This window comes from Corvus cornix, chromosome Z (genome assembly GCF_000738735.6).
Source record: "Corvus cornix cornix isolate S_Up_H32 chromosome Z, ASM73873v5, whole genome shotgun sequence".
Classification (NCBI taxonomy): domain Eukaryota; kingdom Metazoa; phylum Chordata; class Aves; order Passeriformes; family Corvidae; genus Corvus; species Corvus cornix.
In genome coordinates this window covers 11,668,902-11,696,527 of record NC_046357.1, presented here as the reverse complement: position 1 = coordinate 11,696,527, position 27,626 = coordinate 11,668,902, and the positions used below count along the sequence as shown (strand labels likewise).

At 43.0% G+C, this 27,626-nt stretch overlaps 1 protein-coding gene across 4 annotated transcripts in view; it reads left to right on the top strand.

The window, feature by feature from the left end:
* The window catches only part of EGFLAM (EGF like, fibronectin type III and laminin G domains), a 79,251-nt gene extending 56,079 nt beyond the window's left edge, over window positions 1-23,172 (top strand). For 3 of the 4 annotated variants that reach the window (XM_019283314.3, XM_010395187.4, XM_010395188.4), the window contains exons 14-24: window positions 1,728-1,853; window positions 2,577-2,820; window positions 7,062-7,173; window positions 8,765-8,881; window positions 11,111-11,291; window positions 13,619-13,642; window positions 15,747-15,825; window positions 16,735-16,878; window positions 19,796-19,879; window positions 21,455-21,558; window positions 22,087-23,172. In XM_019283314.3, the coding sequence (XP_019138859.2) occupies window positions 1,728-1,853; window positions 2,577-2,820; window positions 7,062-7,173; window positions 8,765-8,881; window positions 11,111-11,291; window positions 13,619-13,642; window positions 15,747-15,825; window positions 16,735-16,878; window positions 19,796-19,879; window positions 21,455-21,558; window positions 22,087-22,241 (1,370 nt within the window). In that variant the 3' untranslated portion in view covers window positions 22,242-23,172. The remainder of the gene's footprint in view (window positions 1-1,727; window positions 1,854-2,576; window positions 2,821-7,061; window positions 7,174-8,764; window positions 8,882-11,110; window positions 11,292-13,618; window positions 13,643-15,746; window positions 15,826-16,734; window positions 16,879-19,795; window positions 19,880-21,454; window positions 21,559-22,086) is intronic. The other variant, XM_010395189.4, reaches the window with a different exon arrangement.
* Window positions 23,173-27,626: the final 4,454 nt, after the last annotated feature.

Genomic DNA, 27,626 nt, shown 5'->3' with positions numbered 1-27,626 from the left:
CAGCAAAGATGAGCATTGTCTTGGTTTTCTGTTTGTGTCTTCTCACTTGATGCACAGAGATCCTTGTTTACACACATGTCTTGGATCTGTTTCCTTGCCTATAAAACACAGCTAGTGCTATTCTGTCAGTGTCATGATAACGGGTGAGTATATGAGGGATCTGAGCAACAAGATACCTGTCCTGCTTTGGTTCACTTGTGGCCATTACAGTGCAGACCAGAAGGGAAAAAGACAGCTCAATGTGCACTGCCAGCAGCCCTGATCCCATGGCTGGGCATGGGGAAGATGTAAGTGTCCGCTTCCATGGAGAAGGAGCCTTTTTTCCCCTCTCGGGGACTTGCGTGTTTTGTCTGTGCTCCTCAGGTTAGCTCTGGAGTCCTGTGTCATGGCTGCTGTACTCAGATCTTCCCTCCATACAATGAAAAATGGGCCTAGTAGGAGATTTGTAGATGTGCAATATGAGACAATCTAGTCTGGCAGAGTTGTACCAGATGACCTGTGAGTTGTCCTGAGTTAGTTAGAAAAGGTTATTTTCCACTGTGGACAGCAGAGTGATTGGGATGGACCAGCACATCAGCCATTTACATCTGCATACTTGTGTGTGGTTTTCTGGTGGTGGGATGGAAATTCAAACTGTAAAGCTGGTGCTGTACAAACACCAGTGTCTTTCTGAAGATGTGTGGAGACCTGCTCTGGAAACTGTGCTTGCAATCAGAGTGCTGTGTTTAAACAAAACAAAAAGGGCATATCCCCTTCTTGCAGTAGTTTTTCAAGACTTCTCTTAATCATCTCAAATTGCAACACTGTTGTCAGAGCTGTCTCATGAACCCTTTGTCATCTCAGAAGTGATGCTTAAATGTACCTCAAAATAAATGTGTAATTCTTAGTTTGCCACAAAACACTACGCCCCTCCAAATGGTGTGCTTACAGTTGTAAACCACCAAAGTCTTACTTGATCTTCTTAATGTGTACAATCAGTTTGTTACTATTGACAAGGAGAGAGTTACTTGATCAGAAAGTAAAATAAAGGAGAAAATAAATTCAACAAGAACTTCAATCAGATGTACATTTGATGGTTGCATAATCTGACTTTATAGATATCAGCTTTAAGGAGCAAATGAGAATTTATTTGTTCTAGAATTTCAGCTAAAATCCAGCAAGAAGAAATAATCTCCTTCTTACTTAAGTTGACGTGCCAGAATAGTAGAGATGCTTCTTAAAAAGCCCATATGTTGATGATGTGGATCCCTTTTAGTGTGGACAAGAGGGTTGACAACCTCATTTTGGATAATAAGATTAGTTGATGATGCTTAACACTTCCCATGCTCAGCATGGCATGAATTTACAGTGAACAAAGAAGCACTTAAGAGAATTGAAATTAAAAAAGGCATGGTGCTTGTAAACACTCTAGTGAAATTTGTGTTTTATGAGAAAGTAAATAGGAAGAAGAGCAGACAGTAAGTAATCCAGGGAATGATTGAAAGTTACATCTGTCATGGTTTGCTTGTAAGGGCTACTTTTTGCTATTTTTAAGGTCTCTTGCTGGTCTGATATTAAAAAAAAATACTCATAATCAAGCTCCCTTGTCTAAATTGCACACCATTTGACAAATTGGGAAAGAATCTAGACAGAAAAGCAAACTGCGTTGGTTAGTAGCAGTGATCAACAACCAAATAAATCTTTGACAAACTTCTCTGATAAATTAATGTTCTGACTCCTGTGTTTAGGTGAGTGTAGCAGTGGCATCTGTGATGAGGCAGCCTGCATCAACAGTGGCACCTGTACTGCAAGCAAAGCAGATTCTTACATTTGCCTTTGCCCTCTTGGATTTAAAGGTCATCATTGTGAGGAAGGTGAGTGGATGCTGGAATGCCTCTATTTCTTTCTGTGTGTTATTCAGTGTTTCAATGTGTTTTCCACTTAGAGACAGCTGAGGAGGTCTCATCCTGTTCCACTGACAGAAGAGAATACTTGTTACTTCATCTTTTTAAAGTCACATGCTGAAACCCTTCTCTTACTGCTTTGGAGCTACATCCAGCTTCTACATAATCTGTGATTCTCAAACCTCTTTGTTTATTTAAACTAACTGTACTTAAGCATCTCAAAATTCCTTTTCAGAAGTTAAAATAATGTACCACTCCACAGCTGCACATTAATTCTAAAAAAATACCCACTTTTCTTCTGACCAGTGTCAGTTGTATATTTTGAAATGTAAAGGACACAATGTCAATTTCCTGCTAAAATCATAGATACAAGTAGTAAAGTAAGTGCAGCATTATTTTCTATGCTGTAGAACTTTTCATGCTGCCACCCACTGTATGCTTGCTAATTTGAAAAACACTATTATGAATCACTAAAGAAAAGGTGCACAATGCTTTATAGTACAGATACATCCCTGGAAAAGGAAGGGATTAAGCAGTATTGGGTAGGATTAAAAAGTATTTTTAATTTAGATGAAAAAAATGCAGGTTGTTTTGCTAAGGATTAGCTTTAAATATTTAACAAAAGGAACACTGGTTGGTAGGGGTCAGTCGTTTGAGCCTCAAGTGACTTGCTTATGATTTCTGGATTTCCAGCACTCACCTTGGCCATACCTCAGTTCAACGAATCCTTAAGATCATTTGCTAGCACACCCTGGCCCTTGGAACCACAGAATTACCTTTCCTTCATGGAGTTTGAGCTGACATTTCGTCCAGATTTAGAGACTGGTATCCTTTTGTACAGCTACGACACAGACAGCAAGGACTTCCTCTCCATTAACATGGTGGCTGGCTACGTGGAGTTCAGGTTCGACTGTGGCTCGGGAACGGCTGTTATCAGGTATATGGTGTTGCTCATGTTTCCTTCCCCAAAGTGCCAGGGTGCTGATCGAGGAGAGGAGTGGACTGGAAAGACACACAGCCTAGGATGAGGTGTGCGAGCCCCTTGGTCTCTAGTGCCTACTTCTAAGGAAGTACAAAAGCACCAGAAATGTGGTCAAGGAGACATCAGTTTACGTTTCAAAGCTCTGTGCTTTATCGTACTGCAGATGTTACATTTGTGTCTGTATGGTACTGCAGTAATTCCCTTCTTGCCCCCGTGACATTGCACCATAGCTAATTAGGGGATCTGTAAATGTTTTATGCGTATACTTCCTAGCCACAGGATTTCACACTTGGGCACTTCTGTAAGCATCCTCCTTCCTGGTTTCCCATTCCAAGTGGTAGGTGCCAGGCTGGAGGTGGCACAGGAAGATACACCTCCAGGTCCCAACACTTCCTCACAGTGCGGTTTTCTGGGGGACCTGGGGCTAGTATTCAATTTATATAACATAAGCTGTCTAAAAGATAAAAATGTGGTTTAAACTGGTCACCCAGGTTCCCATACAGGCCTTCTGAGAATGACTCATTGCATCCTAAAATTAATGTCTAGGAGGATGGAAGCAATGAAATGCCTCAAAAATGCTGTTCCCTCTCCCTGTGTAACTGAATGCCCAGTCGCTGGGCAACTGTTCCCGGGCTTTCTGAAAAGGCACTGGGCTGAACAGAGGCACTCAGTATCTTGGATATGGCCCAGGAGGCTGCCAGTTTGACCAGGCTGACCTGATATTTAGAAATGATCTATATAAAGCTTATGCAAAATGTGTACATTGTCTGCAAGTCTTGCATACCAATGATTCCTGTGGATGGACATCAGGAATTTTGACTCTAGTGTGATTAGGGGAAATGTACTGATTTTATACTGAATGAGAACTCAAGCAAACAAACCCATTCAGATGACAAAATGAGAGATGAAATTTCAAGGGAGCAAATGCAAAATAATGCACAAGCCTAACAATGCACAGCTGTGGAAAAACAGTTAGTGTTGTCAGACAGAGAAAGATCCGGGAGCCGTCATGGATAGTTCTGTGGAAGCAACAGCAGACTGCTCAGAGACAAATACAGAAACCTAAGTACAATGCAGAGGACTATTAGGAATGGAATAAGGAAGACTGTCTCTGCTAAAGCCCACAATGCACCCTGTCTTGAAAACTTGCTGCTATTTTGGTCACTTCATTTCAAAAGAAATTAGCAAAATTTAAAAGAGTAGTTTTGAGATCCAGGAGAGGGAATGAAACAGCTTCCACAAAATACAGCAAGACCTTTCAACCTGGAAAAGAAAGAGTTTGGTGGAAGTATGATAGAGTTTTTTAAATGATGAATGACATGAAGATTAATGAGTATTCTGTATTTTTTCAATATGAAAAGAAAATAAGGAATCAAAGAAAATAAGACTTTTTTCTTTGGGTTTGGGTTTTTTTTTTTTTCAGACAGCACATAAATAAGTTGTGGAAACTAATTGTCACAGCAAGTTACAGATGCCAAAACTATAAATAGGTTAAAAAAAATTGGACAAATTTGAAGAAAGATCCATTGAGGGAGATCAAACACAATTGTACGGATGCAGCCTCTGACTCAGGAAATTGCTAAATGACAAGTTGCCAGAAGCTGGGAGGATATATCAAAGGAAGAATCACTTCATATTTGCCCTATTCTATTCTCTTGCTGAAAAGTGGCAGAAATAGCTGATTTTGGAGACCTTTTCTCCAACTCAGAATAGCCCTTCGTACAAAAGCCTTCAATCTTTACTGATTGCAGCCTTCTAATTCCTGTTACTGGCAACCGTAAGATATAAAGCAGAAATTTTTTTCTTCCAAGAATGCTGTAGCACTTCAAAACACCTTGTACTAAAGTTTAATTGATATGTAGGGTTATAAAATGTGGCGAGAGCCGCAAGCATATGCCTTGGAGTGGAAACTGCCTCTTTCTGTTGGAAAGCAGAAGAACAAGCTGGATGCTAGCTAATGCCTGAACTACATGCACTGGAGGAAAAAGAGTGTGGTGAGATAGCAGAGTGGTGGGTGAGACTCGTGAGACCATCAGGCTCCATGAAAGTTGTCAGGTTGTCCTGTTAGCTCTTTTTTCTAGAAAAAATGTGCAACTTGCACCCTGTCATCAGCTCTGTCAGTGATTAAATAAGATAAATAGATTCCCTGTTTTTCATGCCTGCCTGGACAATGTCCACTTAAAAGTCTGTCTTCATCATACTGCTTCATGCCTACCCTTTGTCTTTAATGGAGGTGTAGCTCTGGTCATCCTGATACCTCTGCCATAGGACTACCAGGCTGTTAGATATTATAATATAATCAGAACACAGCCATAATGTCTTTATAATTAGGATGAGGCAAGCTTATCTCTGTATGTCAGCAGCAGCAGTAGGAGAGCTGTTGCTGGTGAAGGTTTGTTTTTCCTGATGTGTCCTGGGATGGAAGCAGCACAGTGTGCTCTGAGGGCTCCACAGGGAGAAGGGATGCTGAATGGGTGGACAGATGCAGAACCTGAGCACTGAACTATCTCAGAGGAATTTCCCTGGGATTCTCCTAGGCTGAGCATTCACAGGATTGTGATCTTCATGATCTGGTGTATTTTTTAAGCTTTGGTTTACATGGGACAAAGTAACCTCCCAGCACATGAAGAGGCAGGAGTGTTCAAACACTGGATGAAAGTGTTTCAAAACCCATGCTGGTTTCAAAAAACCCCTGTTTCCAAGAAATAGCTTGCAGCTCTGAAGTGATGACTCTGCTAGGCTTAATCATCCCTGTTTGTAATTAAATCTAGCAAAGCAGGAAGATTAGCATGATGATGGCCTAAGCAGCAGAGGAGATGATGTTTGTATTGCTGCTTACTATGTAGCCAAATCTATCTGGTTCTTTTATATGTATACATTGACTTCTTCAAGGTGATTAGATTCCCTTAGCTATTGATTTAACCAAGATAGTTAAACCCTAAATGGTGCTACATAAGAATGAGGAGAAATGACTGGCATTGCTTGATGGTATTTTTTATGGAGGTTTTCTGAACAAAGTGTCATTCAGAAGTGTCAAGTAATATTGCCAGCATCATCAAAATAGATAAAAATGAACTTTAAGAAAGTTTAAAGTATCAAAAAAAAAATACGGCAGAAAGGTTTCAAAACTGATATTGATAGTTAAGAAAAAAAGAAATTGCTATTGTCACATTTTCAAAATTATGTAAGTTTTTAATCAGTATGTGTATCACTATTGACTCACTATTTCAAATTACATTTTTTTTCCATTTTTTTCATTTCAAAATGTGGGATATTTTTATTTTTAAATGTAAGTATCCTGAATATACAAAACATTATTTCATTCCCAGAACTTCTGTATTTTTTCACTGGAAGCTAGAAAGTCTTAGGGGTCCTAGATAACACGGTTCTGATTTTTCCAGCTTGCCTGGTCATCAAACACAAGTTTCCAGTCCTCCTGGAGGAAAGGCTGCAACATCTCATTTAGACATAAAATGCTTTAGCCAGTGTAGTAAAATGACATTTGAAAACAAGATACAAAGATCTACAGAACTTGTGAAGGGGAATGTGGTTTTGCCCTTCATACAGGCTGCTATTCGTATAAGTGCTGCGCCAGTAAAGATTGTAAGAACGGTTTTAAAATGCTTCCTTTGAGACTGGTGAATACTTTGCACAACTGGGGATTATTGTTCCTAGCCAAGATCTCATCACATCATTAGGGTCATATTCTAATTACTTCCGTTTTATGTATAGCATCCGGGCCGCACATGTGTGTGTGTAGATCTCAATGTAACAGGATGCGTAAATAGAACTGATAAGCCAACACAAAGTAGTTCTGTTTTAAAAGAGGATGAAGAATGTGGGGCTAGACCAACCATTAAGTGGGAAGCTTCTAGTGAAATGAGGATGTACAGCTGAGACAAAAATTCATCTTTGCATGTTATAAATGACTGGGCAGAAAAACTACCACAGAGGTAGCTAAAGTGTGTGCTGATGATAGCGTTTCATTTATAAATAAAAATAGAGTGCTTGTTATTTGCTCTGGAAATATGGTCTTTGCTCAGAAGATTGTTACTTCCTTATAAGGGAAGAATCATAGTGGCTGATACTTATTTTTTATTCAGAAAATCATCCCAGAGGACTTGACTTTTTAACATTATGGAGTATCAGAAAGGCACAGTGTTACGTGTTTGAAAATTTTCTTGCCCTTAAAACAGGAGTGAAGAACCTGTCAGTCTGGGTCATTGGCACGAATTACGAGTGTCCCGCACGGCAAAGAATGGTATCCTACAAGTGGACAAACAGAAGCCAGTGGAAGGGATGGCAGAGGTGAGCTTACGGCAGACTTGTCTTGAATGCAGCTGTTGAACTGTAAAATGATTGTGTGGTAGACTGCACAGCCTGCTCTCAAAGCTCTTGCTAGCTTAAAACAGTACACACATTAGGGCAACCTTTTCTTAAGCCCAGAGCTGGGAATTTGTGCATAAGGTCTTCCCTCTGAGGACAAGGATCCCTGTAAAGTCAGGGATCCAGATGAAATCTGACTGTACCTGCTCCTGACATGTAACTGGACTCACATTTTTGTGTCTGCTTCATATATGTTCCTGAGGTTCTTTTCTTGGTACTTGTTGTGGCTAAGTCTGTTGAGCAATGTGTGCACTGTGAGAGGTGTAATTTAGAAAAGTATGATGCTGAAAAGTATGTGCCTAATCTTTTTTTAACCTCTTTTTTGAATATTGTCCTGGAAAGGTAGGCCACAAGAAAATTGTTTCTTTGTCATCTTCTTCTTGCAAAAATAATTTGCAGGCCAGAGTAGGAGCTGGAATAATCAGACAGTTGATGACTTGCTTTTTTTTCTTTGCTCACCAAGTGATCACAGTGAGTCAAATTTGTAATAAAGTGAAATTGTACTTGTACTGAGCAGGATATTCACTCTAAGCACTCAAATGCATGCACAGAGGTACATTTTCTATTTTGATAGAACCCGAGGCTAGACCTCCATAGAAAATGTCTTTTATTCTTTCCTAGTGGAGAGTGCAGACAGAAAACCAGACTCCAGATCCCATGGAAGAAAAATCCCGTAGCAGAAAAATCCCATAGCAGGCTTTTCAGCAAACTGGGAAACTTTTATCAAAGCTTTGACTTTTCTTCAAAAATTTAAATAAACTGAAATTCCAGTTGTCTGTCAGGAAACAAATTGAGTGAGAAACATTTGACTGGAGCACTCAAGACTTCTTTAGATAGATGGGTTAAGATGAACAATCCCATTTTTTTCTTCTAAGTGCTGCAGTGCAGTGCTCCAGGAGGAGAGTGGCTGGGAGCAGCCAACCATGAAAGCACAGAAGCTTCTGCAGGACTGGAATTACACAGTTATTCTGTCTTGAGCTGTTAAATGTCTTTCAGTTTGCTCCAGGACCCTGAATATTCCCATCAGGTATCCTGAGCAACTGCTGCTGGTAATTAATGCAAACTCAGTGTTTCTTTCGTTTAGCCCCATAACTTATAGTAGGTTATCTCTTAGATGTTGGAAACTGAATGAGTTTCTGTTGCATGAACTTTGCTCTGTTTTTTAGCTTTAAGAACCTCATGCTGGTTGTAGATTTACATCCTTGTACCTCAAGTCTTTGCAAATAAAGCTAATTGTGCAATCAGAAAACACAATGAGGCAGTTTCCTTTCTTTCCTCCTTCAGTATTGCCATTTTGAAATACTTGAGATTTTTCAGCTACTTCTGACTGGGATAACATCAAGTCAGTTGAGAATGTCCTACAATGGCTTTTTTGATAGGACTGTACAAAGAAGAGGCATTGAAGTAAGCTGTAAGATCTAAAGTAGGGCTATAACAACTCATGTAGGCTAGTCTGAAGATACAAGCCTGGTTCCAGCTATTCTAATAAAATCTTATTCTATGTTTCTTGCAGGGGGCTTTTACACAGATTAAATGCAGCTCTGAAATATTTATTGGTGGAGTCCCTAATTATGATGATGTGAAGAAGAACTCTGGGATCCTCAGACCCTTCAGTGGGAGCATCCAGAAGGTGTGTGCCCAGAGAAACACACTGGGGGCATTAATTTCTGTTGCATCCAGTGCATGCTTTATGTGGAAACCTGCCTATATTCAGCTGGCAATAATCAAAATAATCTAGGATTTCACTTCAGGAACCCACCATGAAGTGGTTAAATTATTATTTCACAGTGAAAAGTCCACCTAGTGCATTCTTACACCACAATGGAGATGCATACCTTACTGCTCTCCCCTCTTACAATTTTATGTGGGGCACATGAATGGAGGAGCTGTTTTACATTGTTAGCAGACATTAGGGATGATGTTCCCATGTGGTCAGCTGAGCATGAGTGCAGTTCCTTTCTAGATAATGTAAATTCATAATCAGTCCTAGTAAGTAATCCAATGAAAGTTCAAACTGAACTAACATTTTTCTTTCTAAACATACTTAAAATAGCTTGGATAAAGTTGGAAGGTTGGCCCTGAATCCTCACAGCTTTATAAGTGTGAATTATTGCATCAGATTAATGAAAAGAAATAACAAATAAACCCAAAATTTTAATAATAGTTTTAATTAAAAAAAATTTAAAACTCTCTAGTGGGTCATGTTAACAATTGCTCCACGACATAACAGTAATGGTAGGTCAGCGTAAGTGGTTTCATCACTTGATCTGACATTTTGTACTGTCTTTGTCAGCTGTCCAGCAGAAAACATGAAGTTAAGGAGAACTGAGGTAGTGAATAATAGTGATGGGAACAGGTCAGACACACGACATCATTGGGAAGGTAGATTTGACTAAACACAATCTATTTTGGGCTGCAAGATAGCCTAGTAGCAATGAATACAGGTTACAGTTACAAGGTGAGGTGTTGTAGCTAGAGTAAAGGCACTGATAAGGATTGGGAAATGCAGAGTGTGAGCACTTATCTCTATGATGTACTTAGCAAGGTGTATTTGTATTCTCAGAGGCATGAATGGGATGTCAAGGAAGAATGTTGCATGCCTTTTGGGCACTGGGAACGTTTAGTTGCCTGCTTCACACATAGTAGGATTTTGGAGAACTATAGAGATAGAGCTGCAAACATCACCAAGTACTGGAAAATATGCAGCATATAGAAAGACCTAAGATCACAATCTATATAGTTTAGTCAGATAAGGCTGAGAAGTGACTTTATTATGGCGTTCTAGTTCCTGCACGAGGATGAGATTTCTTTGGATACATGGTGCTGGAATTGTGCAGAAAAAGATGTGGTGAGAAACAAGGGCTGGAAACGGAATATAAGTTTAAAACCAGAAACAAAAGACATGTTTTTGTGAGTGGAGACTTGTTAGCCTCTGGAATAATGTAGTCAAAATTTAGAAAGGAGCTGAAAACATAAGGGAGTCTTCCCTGGTCCATTACATGACAAGACTGGATGTTTTTCTGCTGTTGGAGTTGTGTTGTGCTTGATGAAACCCCTTCTCTGTGTAGGATCCCCTGGGGTGCATAGTCTGAATTATGCAGGAGCCAGAGCAACTATTACCTTTCTCAATTCTGGCCTTAAAATCTATTGTTTGTTAAGATGTACTTATTTTGATGTAGCTGAGATCAGATGCTGTGCCCTCATGTAATCTCTCTTCCCGAGATGTCAGCTGAGATTATACCAATGTAGGTTTATTTTGGAGAACATATGCTCCTGACATACTGGAAAAATCCCAGCATTTAGCAGTTCTCTTCCATTTATATACAAACAGTTTTGTAAAGTCATTATTTATGTTTTTCATTCATCTTAACTCCAGCTTCTTTCAGATGAGATGAGATACTAGAAAGCAATAGTAAATATGAAAAACAAGCTGTTCTGCTTAGTATTTCTGTTGTCAACACTCATCTCCTGGGAGGTTTTCTGATCTCAGAAATGCTTTTCCTCAGCAGCGCTCATCTAATTTTACCATCCTAGCTGATGGTTCAGCTACAAAGTGTTGCACCAGTGTTCAGGCACAAGCCTGGTAAATTCCACACAGCTTCACCGCATACAGGAGTTGCCTAAGGCTGTTTCCCAAGACACAAAAGAGATTAATCTCCAGTGGACTGGGGGAGCAAAAGTGTGGGTTGGACCTCTGCAACTGGAAAACACACAAGAAATACGATTTGGGCCAAGTTTTTAAAGTTACATTTCTCTGAAGTCTTTCAGAGGAATCTTCTAACTAGCAGGAGGATACTCTGAATGTGGGAGTTTTTACAATGTGTTTTCACACTTTTTTTAAATTTTTTTTAACACATAGATTATCTTGAATGACCGGACAATTGATGTGAAACAGGATTTCACTTTTGGAATCAACCTCGGCAATGCTGCCCACCCCTGTGTGACCTCACCATGTGCAAATGGAGGCACCTGCATTCCCAAGAAGGACAGCTATGAATGTGACTGTCCCCTGGGCTTTGATGGGCAACATTGCCAAAAAGGTAACAATGGCTGGATATCAACCCAGGGTTCTGGAGCTGATCAGAAAAATAAGGAAGATTTAGCATCTACAACCACTGCTGTACACATCCCTTTAAATAGAAACCCCAGAGGCCAAAGCTCCCCTTATATCTGTACACTTTCCCTGTATCTAGGGAAGAATTTGTTTAGTTATTTAGGAATGTAGTAACTGTTATCCCAGCACAAGGCTAGGATCCATAGATAGCAACCTGGTATCTGGTTGCTTGTGATGAACAACATTAAACAGTAACACTTCATACACCTCCTTAATTGTGCAGTGCTATACAGTAGGGGAATTTCTGCCAGGGTCCTCCAGCCAGCAGTTATGTTACATCCTGAAGCGTGAGCATGGATAACTCTTGTAATTTTATCCTCCATACAGCTGACAGCAAGCTCTGTTCTCACACACAGAAAGGTCTATTCCTGTTTTAGACACTGACTCCTCTGCTGGTAATTTCACCATCTGCAGAGATCTTGCTCTGGTGGGGTGAAGCAGACCACCAAGGAGGAAGACTCATCCACATGCACATTACTCTCTTTTCTTTGGAGCCACTGTAACAGTTCAAACTTTAGAGTCAGGAAAGTGATAAGATTGCATGGAAAGGGTTTAAAAAGTGTGCTTTGGGTTATTCCACTAGATGGAGACGTTTCACTTCTGTCAAGCTTGATCTTGAAAAACTCCTAGGGGAAGGTTTTGTAATGCAGCAGTAAACTCAGTTCAGAAGAGCTGGCTGACATTATTGTCTTCACCCACTGCTTCATTTCTCACAGGCATAAACTTCAAAGTTAAATGTAGTGGTTTTGGTTAAATTGTGATGAATAGATTGTCCTTTTCTTCAAAACAGACAATATCTTAGAACAAAAGTGTCGTATTAAAATACAATGCAAGAAACCCCTTTGCTTACGTAGTTGTGGTCTAACTAAGAGCTGAAACAACGTCATTTACCTTGGCTTTTTTGTAGGGAGGAGGGAGAACTGGGATTTTGGCTTTCTAGGTATGTACAGGGTGCTAAATTCCTGACTTCAAGATGGTATCTGCAGCTGTACTGACACATCTCCCAGGGCAGTCAGTCAAGGGAATGCTTTGCAGCCTGGGTGTGTGACTGCCTGCCCATTTGGTGAGTTCCTGTGCAGTTCTGGAGCCGCAGCTCCTCGCCTCTGCTTGGCTCCTGGCCTGTGCTGAGCCCAGGGAGCAGTGTCCAAGCTCATAGTACCAGCACTGCTGCCAGTTGGCTGGTGTGTCCTCCCTGTTGTCACCTCAGTGGATGTCCAGGCTTTCAGAGACAGTCTGAAGAACCTTTTGCCTTTAGCCAGATCCTGGGTGGTGCTTCCTATGTGAATCCAACCTTTATTCATTTTTAAGAGTGTCCAAAAGCATGAGTCATCTGGTTTCTGTTCCTGCACCCTCTGGCTCCTGTTCAGGTGCAGCCCAACCTCCCTGCACTTGTGCAGCCTCAGCTGCCACCAAAAATTGAAGGGTTTTCTGATAGATGTGCAGAGATCAAGGAGATCGCTCCTGAACCTCAGTCCATGACAGCCTTGAGGAGAACCACCTGAAACAGATTCCTCAAAATTATCCTTACCTGTGTCTCTACAGGAGTGTAGACATGGTTAAGGTGAGATGCATGTCTGTGTCCACTTCTGTTTCGCAACAGGGTTTTGGTTAGTGCACTCAGAAGGTATGTGGGGTGAAGGTGCTGTCTCCAACCTTCTTGGTGGCAGGCTGCTGTAAAAAACCCTAAAAAGCAAAGTGCTCGTGAAAGACTGCACCACATTCTTCAAAGTTATACACACCACTTAAAAGCTCAAGTAATGCTGGTATGAGGTATATGAGATATTGATTCATATCGTAATGGTTCATTAGCTGAAGATTCAATAGAGTTTCTGCTGGCATTGCTAAGTTTTATATCTTCTGTCCAAGCTGTGGGAGTGCTAAAGGTATTTTTATACTTTAACCGTAAGATGGATAGAACAGTAAATCTTTGTTTTCCCTTGTCTAGAGCTGATCCCTGAGTAAAACCTGATGAGTTACTGGGGTTTGAGAAGCAGGACTAGCAGAAGGGTTTGGTACTGGTCCCACCTGTCTGTACCTTTGTGTGTTTTGAGCAGACAAATATACATACTTGGGCAAACCAATAATAAAACCGGTGCTACCTTCATAGGTGATTGTAGTCATTTATGCAAGTGCTAGGTGGGGGGTTACACATTTGCAGAAAAGTGGGCATGAAACTGGACTATGGGAGATTTTTAAGCTTTAGAATAATAAACCCAGAATGTTCTTGTTTTGTTTTGTGCTGACTCACTGCAGAGTGTGGAAGTTACTGCCTCAACAGTAAGTACTGCAAATTACGTGAAAACTGCTCTGTCATTGTGTGTTTGTCTGGATGCTGGGTTTCCATTAAGCCTGGCAAGTTTCTGTCATAAAGCTAAAATATCTTCTAGGGTTATACAGTACTTCCTTAAACATTGTGCTGTTGATATTTCAAACTGCATCCGAAGCATTTGCCAAGCTCAGAACAGGGGCTGTAGAGCTGGTCCCTGTATTTGCAGAGCAGAGGAGCCAGGCAGCTGGCTGAGGGTTTTGTGGTGTGACTTCAGGCTGCCCTGCAGTTCAGAGCTTACTCCTGCTTCCATCAGAGCGTTGGTGCTTGTCTGCTGAATGGTGATGAGCAAAGAATGGAGGTGTTTAGTCCTAGATCTCCTGACTGGCCCGGCTCCCTACCAGCTGCAAAGATCCTGGATGCATCGAGGATACTGCTAAAATTTGCTTGGTTTTCTGCAAAGAAGTCAGAGTCAGTGAAATGGAGAGCAAGCAGAGGTAAATGCCCATTAAGCCCCGTGGAGGAAATCAGAGTACTCTGGCAAAGGCAAGGCTTGGTGCACAACACAGGCACCTTCCCCTGCTGCAGGCAAGAGCACTGGGGCTCTAGTGCAGGATGTGATGGGGGAACAAGGGCTCCTTCCGTGCTCTGCTGCTGTCAGAGGCTGTCCAGTGCAGAAAGTGTCAGACCTGGTGAGAAGTGTTTGGCCAGCGTAACACAACTTTTGCAGTCTTGAATGATGTTGGCAGGCTCCAGGCTGGACATGGCCTGGACATTAGACACATTAGGCAGCTTTCCAGATTTCACTATGGATGAAAACAGTCATTTGTCACTATCTAAAATTCTCAGTCTTGGCACCTAGAGCTAAATTTCATATTGCTGTTGCTGTCTGCCAGACTACACCAATTGTTGCATATCTGTGTCACAGTGAGGTCTAAAAGCCCAGGCAGACCCTGTGTTGCATAAAGAAAGCAAGCATCTTTGCCCTGGAAAGCTTGAAATTTATATAGATAGGATTAGCTGTGGTTGAAGGGATTATTCTTCAGGAAGAAAATAGGATGAAGGCATCTATTTTCGGTAATTTATGCAACTGGCTTGTATTAATGCAGCAGCCAATTATGGGAGATCAGCAACAAGCTGTAGGGTGTTCACTCAGCAAAAAAATCTGTTCAGGCCAGTGCTCATAGCCTGGTGAGGGGCTCTGTATCAGGGATGTTCAGTGATTTATGTCACACAGCTGAGTTATATTGCCAGAGATATATGTGGGCAGAAGTGCACCAACCCCAGGTCTGGCTCCGATGTGGGCCACTGTCCCAGTCATACACCACAGGGGTACCTGGGGCTGTCCCTAGAGAAATGCTGTATGGGGGACACAGAAAACAACCCCCAAGGCCGCACTGCAGTGTTGAATACACCAAGGGGCTCTACAGCCTCTGCCATGCAGCCTTTAGTGTAGTCTCAGTTGCTTTCAGACCTAAAGTGATCTGGAACACCCCGTAAGTCCTCCCTGGAGATAATCTGCCCCCCACACTGTACCCCAGGGGTGAGCTCTGAGCAGGCAGCAGCCACTCTGTGCAAAGTCACATACACTGAAAGAGGAAACAGGTTGTGTGTGCTGCCTCTCAGCCTCCCTTTGCAGGGTGAGAGGTTCCTAATGTGCTCTGCATATGGTGCTCTGTTAGGAGCTGGGGAGGAGTTTCTTAGTCTATAAACACGGGTGGTTAATGCATAAACTTTGGCAGGGGGGAGCGTTGAACCACATGGAGAATTGAGGAATGTGGAAACGGGGGTAAAGATAAAATTTGCAATGTTTTCCCAATACTTCATATTCTTCTGCACTACCATTTATGTTGGAGCAATACATTAGGCTTGTGACAGGAATGCTGTAAACAGAGGGACTGTCAGCAATTTAAACTCCCTTAACTACTGCCCCTACATTTTGGTAAAAACTGGCAGTGGCTTTTTGCGAAGCAGTGTGGGTTCAGCTCAGTCTGTGCCACTGGCAGGGCCCTGCCACTGCAGGAGTAAATCAATAAAACAGCCTTGTCTCTTTTTCTTTCCATTTCCATGTCAGCTATCTGACATGCTTCTTAATTTTTTGTTTTTACTTCTCAGCCATTACAGAAGCAATTGAAATCCCACAATTTATTGGTCGCAGTTACCTCACATATGATAATCCAGATATCCTGAAAAGGTAAAGTATCTCCTGTGAACCTAAGTAGTCTGTTTCTTAAATGTAATAATGTTAGCAGCCTTATGTGGGAGGGTGTACTATATTTTGTTTATATTATGTTTTAAGCTGTATTTATAGTATTTCTAGCTGTATTTCTGCAGTATGTCTAAACTTAAGGGAAAATACATTTTAAGTCGATATACTGGTGGCTTAGTTTGTTATATTTGAGCATCTTGCAGCCTGTCAAGAAATAGCACACGTACATCTGGCATGGAGAGAGACTGGTTCTTCCCTGAGGGCAAAGAACAGACATACAGATCCTGTGTCTCTAAGGAGATTAAAGACATTAACTCCTTTCTAACTCCTGCTTTAGCCTAACGTGTAGATCCTCAAAGTTACTTTTTTGGCTGCTCTGTACCATAGAACATCCCCACATTCCGGCAAATTGAGGCTTGTTTCAACAAATTCCTCCATCTACCTTTATTTCAGCCACTGAGTAGAGAAGGGTTCACCAGTGTCCTCACTGCCATTTAGTGCCTTTCACCTACTGGGACTTTCTGATTTGCCCTTCTTATGCTCCTTCCACTGGTTTCTGAGGGCACCACATCTACTGGACATTCTCAAAATATGCTTTTTGGGCTGGATTTCACACTAGTTTTGAGGACAAAAAGGATTTTCTCTTATTTGTCTGGAATAACCTAGCAGCTATTGTGTTTGGGATTCTGGAGAGACGAGTTCAATTGCTGTGCTCTGAAATGATGGGAATGGGGATGTGAACCAGAATCCTTCGCACATCAGCGTGTAGATGAGCTACAGGACAGTAACCCACCCGACCAACATAGAAGAAATACTGCATTATCTGATGTGTTTTTTTAAAAGAAAACAGTTGCAATTTAGTATTTTATGATTATTTCCTTCTACATTAAACAGGGTGTCAGGAACAAGAACAAACGTGTTCATGAGGTTTAAGACCACAATGAAGGACGGTCTTTTGATGTGGAGGGGAAACAGTCCCATGCGACCTAACAGTGATTTCATCTCTCTAGGCCTTCAGGAGGGAGCGTTAATATTCAGGTAAACTTTCTCTCCCTTAGTTGTATAGCACACAGGGCTCAGAGGAGTTGCTACAACACATCCAGTGCACTTGTCCCTTGGTACAGTGTGAGACACATCCTCAAAGGTTTGTTCAGTGATGGGTCCCATTTGCTGTCTGGGAAAGGATGTAAGTTGAAGAGGTAAGGTGCTGGAAGATTTGCATCGCTCCTTCCCAAGTTTCCAAACATCTGGGCTTTATTGTGATTTTCTAAATGGTTTCTTATGAGGGGTTGAATACTCTTGGTAATCCCCCCACAAGCCTCTTAAAGCCATCTCCGTTGGGCAGAGCAGGGTAGGGCTGGTGGAGGGAGCAGGGGTTGAGGACAAGCTCTGATGGTGCCAGTGCCGACTGTGAGCTCTCTCTTTGCCAGAGAGTGCACATGAGAGCAGGGCTTCCACCATCTCAAACCCTTAGATTGCCAGCTCTGTGACGCACACACACAGCTGTCACCACACCTTGTTTCTGCCACCATCCACAGAATCACTTAATTAAGCAGTAATACTGCTGTGGAAATGGTGGAATTGGGGAGTATTGGGAAATGTTGGGTTCTTGCTCCAGAATCTCCTTCTCCCTTGCAGACACTCAGGCAGACCCTGTGCAAGTTTTTGCATGGTGCTTTTTTGGGACTTCTGTGTTTTGAAAGTCTTGTCTTTCCTCATGGTGCTCCTTTAGGTTGTGTAAGACCAACACTGAAACAGCAAACTACAGATGCCATCACTATTGCAGATTGTTGTGAGACACTATTCATTATGTAGCAGAGAGTTTATTACTTAAGCCGATTTTTTTTACTTTACTTAACTGGCTGTTCTTTGCTACCATGGATGTATAGATAAGTTGCACATTTCTACTTAAATTAGTTTCTTGTAAGCTTCTTTTAAAATGTGATTTATCAGTGGCTAACTTGGCAAAAACTCTTAGTTTCCTCATTGTTTTATAAACAAGGAACTGACTCTGCAAAAGTGGTGCATTTTTTAAATGTCTCTGGGAGAGACTGCCTTGCCAAGATCCGTGGTAGTAATGATGCCTCAAAGTGGCTACCTGAAAACAGAGGCTAGACAAGATTAAGAGAATAAAAGTAGGTATTTATTTGAAGGTGTACCTTCAAAGGTACACCTTAGGCAGTCAAGAGGCTCCACCCAAGATGGACACTGGGTCACGGATTCTTCACGCTTTTGTAAGCTTGGTCCATTTGCATATCAGGGTTAATTCTCCAATTACAATTTCAGTTAGTGATGCAATTACCCCAGGCTTGCCCCTCCTCTCAAAGGCTTTAGTTTACATATTTTGGGGTCTGGGACAACAAGGTGTCCTTGAAGTACAAACCTAGAGAGGGTTTGTTATGTCTAACCAGCATGAGAGAACACCTATTCAGTCTGTTTCTGAGGCACAGTTCATTTTTTATTAGTGTTGTTGCTCTTCCCCAGAGATGAAGATACTCAAAGGCTTTAGAACAAACCAGCTGAATTTTACTGAAAAATTTGTACCTTCCACATGTATTTAAGAAGGCAAAAGATTGAGTTACCAGAATAGAACTTTCATAAGCAATCACTGCTCACTGAAGGGGAGCAACAATAAAGGTGGTGAAAGGACAAATGCAGAAAAAAAATAATCTTTCCAAAAGCTTGGTCCTTGTGCTAGTTTTTCACCTTTTGAGAGGTGAGGTCAAAAGACTATCAGGGCTGTGAATTGGTCAGAAGTATTTTCCTGCAGGTCAAGTTTAGATGTCTGTGTTCTGATCCAATTTGAAATTCAAAACACACCTTTTCTTTCCCATTTTCTATCATCTTATTCCCTGTACAGTGTACCTGCTGCTGTAAATCCTTTCTGTTGCTCCCTGCTTCTGTAGAAGGTTATTTCACTGTTGTAGGGGGACATTTATTGTAGAGGGATTCACTGGGGATATGAACCTCATTTTTGTAATCAAAGTTCTAACACTTTGATGCAATCCTTAACACCTAAATCCTCTTGGTTTTGACCTCGTCCAGTATCTGCATCGTGCGTAATTCAGGTGCTTGCCTGAGACTCACTTAAGCCCCCAGGAAACAAATTTAGGAAAATCAGCTTGCTCTGGGCAGCTCACAGTTTAATGTGCTGTTTTGAGAGCCTTTGCTGGTGATGAGTTCATACCATGTTCAGTCTTTTTAGAAGCAATAGTGATGCTGGCTTTAATCCCTCCTGCTTGGTACGGGCTGAAGTCCAGCAGCAGCTGGCTCTGTCTAGTTCATCCTGAGGACCCAATAGCTCACTGTGCTGTAGCATCTACTTCTCCTTTTTTGAGATTAGCCCAAGCTTCAGGGACCCAGAAATTAAGGTGCCTGATGTGTAAACATGATGGGGACATTATATCTGCTGAGTAATTTTAGTAAAAGCATTATTTTAGTAAAAATAATCAGAGTGGCAGCTGAAACAGGTAACTTCATAATTATCTCTGCATTTATTTGACTTCATCTTTTCTAACATCACAGGTCCCAACCTTCCCTACAATTCAGATGATTTGTATATCTATTATAGGTCACATGCTTATTTGCTCTTGTAAAATTTATTAACCATGTTTGCATGGTTCTGCTGTCTCCCATTAGTCCAGCAGAGACTGCTGTCTCCCATTAGTCCAAAGGTCTGACTTGCATAATCCCCTGATTTGGGGAAGAATGACCCTGCAGAGGCTTTCTTCTTGCTCCCATGGGAATGGTGATGGTACCCACTCTGACTCAGGGAGTTTTGCCTGCTTGTCCATGAGACTGACTTTGCAAAATAAGAGCACTGCTGCTGGGACTGCAAAGGACTCCTCTGGTTGCCCCAAAATCTGAGCCAAAAGGGAGGAAGGCCTGAGAAACTTGGCAGGCAACCAGTCCTTTCAAGGAAGGCAGTTAACACTTCCATTTTTTTAAATTGTAGCTACAATTTGGGCAGTGGCATTGCTTCCATCACGGTGAATGGCTCCTTCAGCGATGGCCGGTGGCACAGAGTCAAGGCTGTTCGGTAAGTGGACAGGCTTCATCTGGGAGGTGCTTGGGGGCCACCCTGCCATTAAAGATGCTGGTTGGCATGTCTGGGTGCTGGTGGGGTGTGAATCACTGTGACTCCATACTCACATGTTGCCTAGGAGTGGAACTGTTAGCAGCTTGGCTGTTTGAGGATGATGTGCACAGATTGCTGTATTTGAGGTGACAGTGCCAGCTCGGCACAGCTCAAGGCAGGCTGCCAAAGTCATGCAGGGCTATTCTGGGGCTCTGACAGACATTCTATTAAACCCATACCATTTGGGTTAAGAGTATTTTTCTTTAATGTCTGCATTTTGAAATTCCCTAGTGAGCATTTTGTGGGCTGGCACAAGCACTGGAGCACAGACAGTGTAAACCTACTTCTTCTATTTGGAGGAGGTGCAGACATCTTGCAGTGTATATATAACTCTTATTTATAACTCATTACCTCATGGGAGGCAACTGTGTTCAGCAGGGAAAGCACACATCCCTCTCTTCATGAGAGGTTGGTTCCCTGGAAATCACAGTCTGACATTAGCAGAGCTTGTTACCAAATTCGGTGGGAATAGGAACCCATCAAGTAGCTTTTCTGTCAGTACTGTTATTGACCATATGTAAAATGGCTCTAGTGAGAAAGAAAGCTGCCTAGAAGTATTGCAGCTGGGTTGTGGTCTGTGGCTCAGACCCAGGAAGCCGTGACCGCTCCAGAGAGAGTGTCCCACAAGGGACAGCCTTCCAGAGGTCTGTGGCGATCCCTCGGCCGCCAGGGTGCCTTCGCAGAAGGGTGACTGTCTCAGCAGGCTGTCAGTTCTCTAGTGATTCATCAAGAGTGATTTCAGCTCTTGTTCTGCAAGGCAAACCCCAGGCTGAACCAGGAGGAGAGAGACGAGAGGCTCGTTTAGCAGTTCCGCATGAGGCAGCTTTACTAGTCCGCACCCTGCGAAGGGGAGGCCAGGGAACTCAAAGAGGGAGAAGGGTAGATCTTATAGAGATACAAGGGTGGGTGTGAGAGGGTCGAAACCGATGGGTTACAAAGAATCTACATAGGGTCTCCCAGAGGATCATGGTTCTTGTTTTCTCTCACCCTCACTGAGAAGTGCTGCCTTTTCCAAGGGGATCTTGCTGGGAGGTTATGCAATCTCCTTATCTCAGCAGGCCTCCTTCCAGGGCAGGGGCTGGACATACCCCACATAGAAGTATGTTTTACCTTAGCTTGCCCATTTTTTTCCCTTCTGTGGAAGCTTCTGCTGTTTACTTTTAAATTACCTTTAACAACAGGTCAGAATGTGTCCATCCTCCCCTCTCCCCTAGCTGTGAAATTTGATTCTTTTCCAGCACTTTCTGCTCTGCAAATGCATCCTGCACACTTTACAGGTCTTTGACATCTATAAAAAAATCCTAAAACCTGAAAAGTCTGGATTGCCATAGAACATTGTGTCTGTGGGGCTTCCCAGTCCCAAGCCTTTACCTTTAACCCTTCCAAGCTCTGTCTCACCTTGGTCTCCTGGCTGCTGCTCCTCCCCCCTTCTGATTGTAGGCTGGATGCATGAGAGTGCTTTGCTTTTCATTTCAGGGATGGACAGTCTGGCAAAGTAACCGTGGACGATTATGGTGCCAGGACTGGTAAATCCCCTGGGAAAATGAGGCAGCTAAATATCAATGGAGATCTCTACATAGGTGAGTGCTAATTATTCACATTCAGGACACAGATGCAAGGTCATCTGCAAGGCAGGGCTTTCCAGCTCTGGCCAGCTCCTGGTGGAGGTGTTACACAGCAGCCTCTAGTCCTCCACAGCCTGTTTTTTGTGAGGAGGCCTCTCTGAGTGGGATGGAGGAATTGGTATGAGAAGGGACCAGCACCACGGGATGCCCTATGGTACTCCTGGCAGGTACATGGAGAAACAGCAAGAGGCAGCTGGAAACCCCACAGCTTAGTGGATCTGGGCACAAGCTTATTCATCTCTTACTCATGCTACGATTTCTGGAACAAATAATTAACATCCTAGTTCATTACCTCCTGCTTATCCCTTCTGTACTTTCAAGCGCTGAAAATGTTTATTTAAAACAACACAGAGGAACCTGTAAATTAGAATTCCCTTCTGAGGGGCACTAGGAAGGCTAATGGCACTGCTGGGTGTGCAGCCTGCCAAGCAGGAGCAGACGCCCATGTTGGTAAAGGGTTCCTCACGGCTGCCCTTCCCACAGGTGGCATGAAGGAGATTGCCCTGCACACGAACCGGCAGTACCTGCGGGGGCTGGTGGGCTGCATCTCCCACCTCACGCTCTCAACCGACTACCACATCTCGCTGGTGGAGGATGCCACCAACGGGAAGAACATCAACACATGTGGGACCAAGTGACAAGAGAGGAATCCCGGTGCTGAGGACCCGTCGTGTGCTTGTGTGTGTAGCTGAGCGAGAGCTGGCTGATGAGTCCTCTACAGCCGGACCATGTTTGCCATCTGGGAAGGTGATAAAGCCAAAGGGAAACACAAAAGAAAAAGAAGAACACTTTTCCCTCTCATTCCCTCTCCTTTCCTCTCCTTTCCTGACCAAGTGAAACCAAGTATTTTGTGTATGAACCGTGCCCTCTACCCCTTAAGTGTGTAGTGAATGCTAAAGGTTGTGCATCTGTGCAAACGGCAAAGTGTGATGTTACAAGTAGCTCAATGACTGTGTTGTGGTCCTTAGGTTAACTTTTGTAGTATCAGAGAAAGCAGTCTTGAAACACCTTCAATCACCCCACCCTGCAGTGATACAGTGACTGTGCTGTTCAACAACTGCACCATCAGGCAGCATATATTTCTGCATTCACGTGTAGGTCCTGGAACAAGCAGTTCTCCCTACCACTCTCTGATGTAGCTAAATTATGTTTCATCTTGTGTAACAGGATAACAGTTACAATGACTGGTTCCAAAATACTGTTGTTTGTTGAGGAGGAACATTCTTACAAGTCTACTTTTTTATTACAAGCAACAAAAACAATGAACCAATTTTGTAGAAGTAATTTTATACTTGTCTATTTTTTATAGCAGCAGCAGACCTGCTTACATGGCATCACTTTTAACATCTACATGTATTATACAATTAGCTCTTTGCACACTTTCCTGAAAATAGAAAATGGACCTGTGGCTTAATGTCTGTATTATACAGTTTTAATGGGGATATTTGTGAGTTATGACCAGTTTTACATCTGACTCTTTTTGTTCTGTAAATTTTGACAGTTTAAAATTGTACATTATGAAGCTTTCCTGTCTTAAACAGATTAAAAGATTAGGAAAAAAAGAGGAAACGCTTGCTACTGTGGTACGATAAATCCTTTTTTTTTTTTTTTAATGTCGGAAAAATGAGAAAAGGGAGTGCGAGAGACCTTGGTAGGTCACAGTCCTCTTCAAATGTTATGTTTTCTAGGCACTGGAACAGCACTTATGCAACCTTGATTGCCAAAGTGTAATTTAAGCAGGCAAACAGAGTGCTGTTGAGACACTGAAAGAGAGGTCCAGAATTTAATAATTTGGAGATTTTTATTTCTTAATTCTTTATTCAAAGTGGATGAGTGAGCCTTTGGTGGGTGGGATGGGGGAAGAGAGACCAACCATGCAGCAGGGCACCCCACAGCCTGCCACGTGCCCTTGGGAGGGTAAGCACAAACTTCCTCAGGGGCACAGGTTCACCTGAATGCCTGTGAACTAAAAGGACCTGATGTGGTGAAAGCAATGGAGGTGAGGAGGTTTCTGCTGCATTCTTACTGTGCTCAGAGTGCTCCTGGCTCCCTGAGAGATCCAACATCTTCCCTAGATTCATCCCACCTACAGCATAGATAATGGCACAGGGAAATACCTGCCAAGGACACCTCAGCTCCTGTCCTGCATGCTGACGGGACACCCTGATCTCTTAGGTGAAAGATCTTGTGCTCCTTGTAGATAAGGTAGCAATGGTCAAAAACAAATGCAGGCACTTATTAGAAACAGAAAGTGACAGAAAAATATATGGTGGTCCCATCAGGTAATGTACACCTGTGCTCTGCTCCCTGCTCAAATGATACTTCAGAAGAAAAGGACTGTAGAAGACATGGGCAGCTTGCAGAGGAGCTGGAGACACTCATGGTTCTCCTCCCAGGAGAAGCAAAGTTTGGTTTGGCTTGGGGAGCCCCATGGGGAAGGAGAAACCTCCATGGCTGGAAAAAAGCAGGATAAAGTATACAGGATCAAGATGTGCCTTTAAAATGAAAGTAAGTGGAATTTGATGCCTTGGGATGTAAAAGGAAAATGTGTTGGGTTTGAGAAGGGTGAAAACTAAAACCTCTGGAGGCTGAAGGTTTTTCTGCCTGCTCAGTGCAGCCCTGTGGCAGTGGCCAGACACAGCCTGTGCTTGGGTCCTGTCTGAGCTGCTGGCTGCCTGAGGGGGAAAACTCACATTTTATGAGCTTGATGGGTTTCCCACATGCTAATGATCTGTTCTGACCTGGCACAGAGTAGGGAGGTTTGAATGGCTGTACCCCTAATCCTGAGGACCTCTTGTGCTGCTGCTGATGGGGCACTACCATGATCCACAAACAGCATCATCCTCTGCTCTGTCTTACATGCCTCGCCTTTCCCATCCTTTCATTTCTGTCACAGGGTTTGGAGACCAGTTCCAAGACAAACATCTGGCAGGAGAGGTCTCTATTTTAAGATAATTTACTGCAGGATACCGGGCGCTTTGGCACAAGGCTGTACCTCGCCAAAACAAAAGCTGCTCTTTGAAATGCAGCGTAGGGAGGGGAGTGGGTAGGAAATACCTTTGTTGTTGTTGTTGTGGAAAAAGAAGAGCAGCAAACGGCAGCTCTCCAAATGCTTGTTTCCAGCTCTGCTTATCACAGCGCGAGAATTCGGGGCTGGCGACGTCACCCTGCAGCGTGATGCTGCAACCCTGTAGGCTGAGCGGAGCAGCACAGCTGCGCCGTGCCGGCCGGGCGGGGGGTGGAGGCATGAATAGCAAAGATGCTGAGCGGTTTAAATCATTTAAGGAAAACCAAAACAAAAAAAAAAAAAAAAAATCTTTTCTGCCTTCTTTTTAAAGATAATCTGAGAAACATCTCTCATCAACATCTCTGCTCTCCCTGGTGAGGCTTGGGGATGGGAGAGAGTCTTTGGTTTCCGCTCCAGGGGCTGAGCAGGAGTCAGGTGCCAGAAAATCAGGAACATCTGTCAGGCCACATGTGGAGGCTCTGTCTCCCGCCCTCTACCACCCTCCCCACTGATGCTGGGTCAGGAAGGAGAAAGGAAAGGTGGACAGGACATGGCAGAATGATTAGTCATTTTCCTGGCCTCCATATGCTGCTCGCTGTCTCCAGGAATGTTTATTAGCACATTACTCGTTGCTCGAGCTGACTCAGACGCGATGCCTGACCCCAGCGCTGAACAGGGTAAGTTCCTGCCGGTTGGCAGAGCCGTGTCCCTTTTGCTGCAGGTACCTGTGCAAATTGCCCATTCCCTGATGGAGTATTACCCTGCAATAGATGCCTGTTAAGAGACTATTTTGTCAGCCAGGCTTTCCTTTTGAGAAAAAGTTTTCATTCAATTTGCACAGCAAAATAAGCTGGGTGGGAAATATATTGTTCCAGCTCTGCACACTCAGCTCCCTCCACAACACAATCACCCCTCAAGGGCCAAATCTCCTCACTTTAAAGGCCTAGATAAAGTACAGTCATGTAACAGCCACATCCCATCAGACAGATGTATCTTTTATCAGTGTTTTATTTTCTGTTTTTGGGGGGGGCGGGGGGTGGTGTTTCCCTTCACCTACTGTCTCCCACTCCATTTTTTTATTGGTTTGACTCAAGTGATGTTGTGTCCCTGATTATGCACTTGGGCATTTCACTCATGAATAACAGCCTGATGCCAGCACCTGTGGCCACTGCAGCTATGCAAAGTCCTGGTTTTCTGTCCCTGTCCCTATGGACAGGACTTGACTCATCTGTGAGTGCCCTCTTGTCAAACTGCTTGTGATGGAGACTGCCTGGCAGTGCTGTGACCGACTGCCCTGATTTCTTTTGAATATCCATTCACCATCACAGCATTTTTCTTTGTTCATTGTGCACAGGACAAAGATGACATTGTTCCTCTTCCCCTGCCCATTCTTTTTAAATCTTCCCTCAGTCTTTCTTTCTAGGAAAACAACTGTGCCAATTCTTTCAACACTGTCCCCACAGGCCATGTTTTCCAGCACTTTATGTTACTGAGATGTATGGGGAAGCGTGGAAGAAATGGAGCTGCAGAGCACACACATGCTATGCTTTGTCTCACAAAACAGCAGCTTTCCAACCTAATGTTTTGTTTTGCAGACTCTTAAATCGTTTCTATTGGCAGAAGTGGCAGCCTAGGTCATTACTTTTGTGGACATGGGGGAATTTTCCTAAATTTTTCTGTCTTTTGAAAACATGGGAGGAGCAATATCTAATATTTTCTTTATCATTTCACTTACTTCCATTTTTTCCCCTCTCTACAGTTTTCAGTGTTAGTGTCAGCAAAGCAGAATTCAAAAGCGTAATCACCAATTTATCATCATGTTTAGGCAGTTTTCATTTGAACTGATTGTTCTTACCAAAACACAGACTTCTTTTAACAGCTAACAAATGTTTCATACATAGGGACTTTAAGCTTTATTTTTGTGCTGAGAGAAATTTTCTGTGGTTGCAAATCCAGGGGAGTGCTATACATTAATGCTACAGCCAGTGCCACATTGGGAGACACTAGCACTGGCAGCACTGGGAGAGTCAAGCAGAAGATAAGGATGTGTTCTGGAACAGGGTGGAACAGGGACAGAAGACATGGATGATGTCTCCCTCTCTCCACCCTCATTGTGATGGTGACATATGGGACAGTTCTTGGTCCCTGCAAAAAAACCTCCTGCTTTCATGGTCCTCTGGTGCTGCTGTTGCATGAGTATCTCCATGATGATTGTACCTCTACTCACTCCAGCTGTCCAGGAGCTGTGTTAAATATCCAGCCCAGCTGGATTAGCCTGGTTTTGCCAAGGATTGAATGAGCTGTATTTGAACACTTTCAATATCTTCAGAAAATATTGCAAACCCATGACCCTGTTATTTGTTTTAGACCTGAGACACAGATGATGGAGTGAGACCTGTCTGGAACTCTTCCCTGGTGTCCCTGCTCTGACCAAAGCAGTAGCAGGGCTGGAGAGAGCAGCTGTGGGTTTCACTTTTGGAACACTTGAAGCCTTTCCTCATTTCCACAGCTCTAAGTGTTTCAATCTTTTCAGAGCAGTACTCTTCAGTCTGGCTAAAAGTCCTTAATCCCACACCTCCCCAGTGCTCAGAGGAGCTCCCACATCCTGCCTAGGTGCTGTCACACCAAGCTTTACAGATCTGCAGGCAAGGAATTGTGAGGCAAGGAATTGACTCTGATTTCCAAGAACACCTCCAAAGAGATGGAGAGAGCACAGTGCCACCATGCCATGATGGTTTCATGTGACATGCTGTGATGTGGCACCTGTCATTTCACACATTGCTAAGTTCAGGTGCCATTCCCAAACGAAGGTGCTGTGGGTTAGATGAGCCACAAAAGTCCTTGGCTGTCACTAGGACACAATGACAAGACATAAATGACCTCAAACTTAAGGCCCACGTTACAACCACTGTATTAGCTGGTCATCTCTGTTCCACTAAAACATGCTGAGAAAGTGTCCTATGCCACTCAAACCAACCCCACAGTGCACAGCCTGTGCCCCTTCATCCTGCCGCTA